The 2,500-nt window shown below is 36.0% G+C and overlaps 1 protein-coding gene across 1 annotated transcript in view; it reads right to left on the bottom strand.

The window, feature by feature from the left end:
- LOC307271274 (arf-GAP with coiled-coil, ANK repeat and PH domain-containing protein 2) overlaps nt 1-2,500 on the bottom strand; it is a gene marked incomplete at its 3' end in the record, with an annotated part of 26,658 nt that overhangs the window by 3,591 nt on the left and 20,567 nt on the right. The window contains exon 19 of the mRNA XM_080053683.1: nt 351-505. Coding sequence (XP_079909809.1) covers nt 351-505 — 155 coding nt within the window. The remainder of the gene's footprint in view (nt 1-350; nt 506-2,500) is intronic.

Below are 2,500 nucleotides of genomic sequence, written 5' to 3'. Positions count from 1 at the left end.
CCATTAGAGACACCTACAGACAGGGAGGGGAATTACAACCATTAGAGACACCTACAGGCAGGGAGGGGAATTACAAGTTATGAATAGTTCATTGTGTTGATAATAATTTGAGTTAAAATAATGCACAAATCAGCATGTGCAGACTTCAATACATTAGTATGTATAGCAGTCTTTTCAAAAATAAAATAGACTTGAAGGAACTACAGAGGGTAGGAAAGAAGCCTTATTTTGTAGTAGAAAAGTATAATTTAAAAAAATAAAAGCACAGATCAAAACAGAGTAGATATTTACACAGATTTCTACAGGATCCAAAATCACACACACACACACACACACACACACACACTCACCCCTACTGCTGCTGCTATCAGCGCTGTCCGTCCGTTCTCTTCTCTGACGCTTCTGTTAAGCTCCGCCCCCTGTGACAGCGCCGTCACCATGGCAACGAGGTCTCCCGCCAACGCAGCGCGAAACAAGCGCACACCGGCCTCCTCCTTACTGCAGTCTGAGAGAGAGAGAGGGGGAGATATATTATATTAAAAGATATTTAAAAAATACATATAAAATAGATCAAAAATATAATATATATATAAAAAAAAAATTATTAAAAAAATAATAAAATAAGAAATATAATTATACGAAAAATCTCATCACATAATTATTTTACATATATATAAAAAATACAAATAAATAGAGGGAATATATTGATATAAAAAGTATTTAAAAAATACATATGTATAAATATACTTAAAGGCCTACTTCACCGGTTTGAATATGAAGGTGTATTGAATTCTGAGATCCTATGTAGTATAAATGTGCAAAAAAAATTGAAATCGGTTCATCCTAGCCTGAGAAAAGGCAGAAAGAGTGTGTTTTTAACCCTTACTTTGTAAATATTACTGTGATGTCTTTTACTGTGACATCACAGTAATATGACATCACAGTAATATTTACAAAGTACGTTTTTTTTTAACCCTATATTTCTCTTTCTGTGATGTCACGAGAAAGAGAAATATAGGGTTAAAAAAAACACTCTTTCTGCCTTTTCTCAGGCTAGGATGAACCGATTTTAATTTTTTTTGCACATTTATACTACATAGGATCTCAGAATTCAATACACCTTCATATTCAAACCGGTGAAGTAGGCCTTTAATATAATATAAAAATAACAAATAAAAAATGTATGGAACAAATTTAAGAAAAAATAAGAAAAATGTAGGGGAGAACGGGGGAATCTGAGGCATCGGGTAATGTGAGCCACCCCCTGTATCTAGGCAACGGAAAACATTTCTGGTCATGTGAGATATATGTTTTCAAGCCCCTCTCATTTCCCCATGGCCCTGAAAGAGAGGACCTCATGGTGCTGTGGTAAGCATGTTTTTTTCACCAAAATAGGTATTTTGCATGTAAAAGTAAATTGTCTTGCTGTCAACTTAATCAACTGTTGTGCCAAAGCTAATGTATTCACGTAGAAAAACTTCTATCATACGTGTTGATGAACTACCAACATATAAAAACCATGTGATGATATTAGCTAAAGATTAGCCTGAAATGCTAAGAGAGGTAGTTTTTTCTCAAATTGTGGTGGTAGGGGAAAGTGAGCCAAATGCTGTGGGGGAAAGTGAGGCACTGTCTCACTTTCCCCCACCATGAGGCACAAGTTAAGTTTAGTCTTAAACATATTTTAATGTAATATTACATGACATATGTTTTATTTTAATGTCATACACATTGTAGAAAAGCCATCATGCCAAGGAAATACACCAGGAAGACGACCTGGGGCAACCGCACGGAAAGAGCACCTTCTCATCTTTCCCTGTAACCTTCAGGGCTGGAATGTAGAGTAGGCCTAGTTGTAGAGTATGACAGGCTGATGTTATAATCCAGTTGGGTCTTCTCCTGTGTTCTGAGTCCCAGGCTGTTCTCGCTGGTTCTGATTTTCCTATGCTTTGACCCCCAGACACTAGCTGGCTCTAAGGGTCCTGTGTTCTGACCCCCCAGACTGTGTTCTAATGTAACTGGTTCTATCTTTCATTTGAATCTTATTAAAACCTTTTGAATTGTAATATGTTGTATTTGATTTTGTTCAGAGTTACTCTCAAGTGTTTAGAAAATTAGCTTTGCTTAATTGACCAAACCCCATCATTCTTTTACTAGTCCGAAATTAGTTCTGGAATGTGTGGCTAGCTTTCAGGATTCTTACTGTTACAATATGTGTTGTTATGGTAGTTTCAGAGTGGAAAAAGTAAGTGGATCAGTTTACCCCACAGCTGGGGTAAAGTGAGCCACATGACAACTTTTTTTAAAACAATCATATTTTCACTGCCCTTTGTCTTGAAAAAATTCTGCTAATGCCCATTTCTAGGAAACATCCTGAATTAATGGGAAATGTGTAAATTTGAGTGATAATTAATTTTAGCTCGCTTAGAGGGGAGCAAATGTAAAAAGTGGCTCAGATTACCCCGTTCTCCCCTATATAAAAATATATATATATAAAATT

This window comes from Ammodytes marinus, assembly GCF_949987685.1.
Source record: "Ammodytes marinus genome assembly, chromosome: 3".
In the NCBI taxonomy this organism is placed as follows: Eukaryota; Metazoa; Chordata; class Actinopteri; order Uranoscopiformes; family Ammodytidae; genus Ammodytes; species Ammodytes marinus.
The sequence above is the reverse complement of the archived record's forward strand: the minus strand, read 5'-3'. Positions and strand labels throughout refer to the sequence as shown.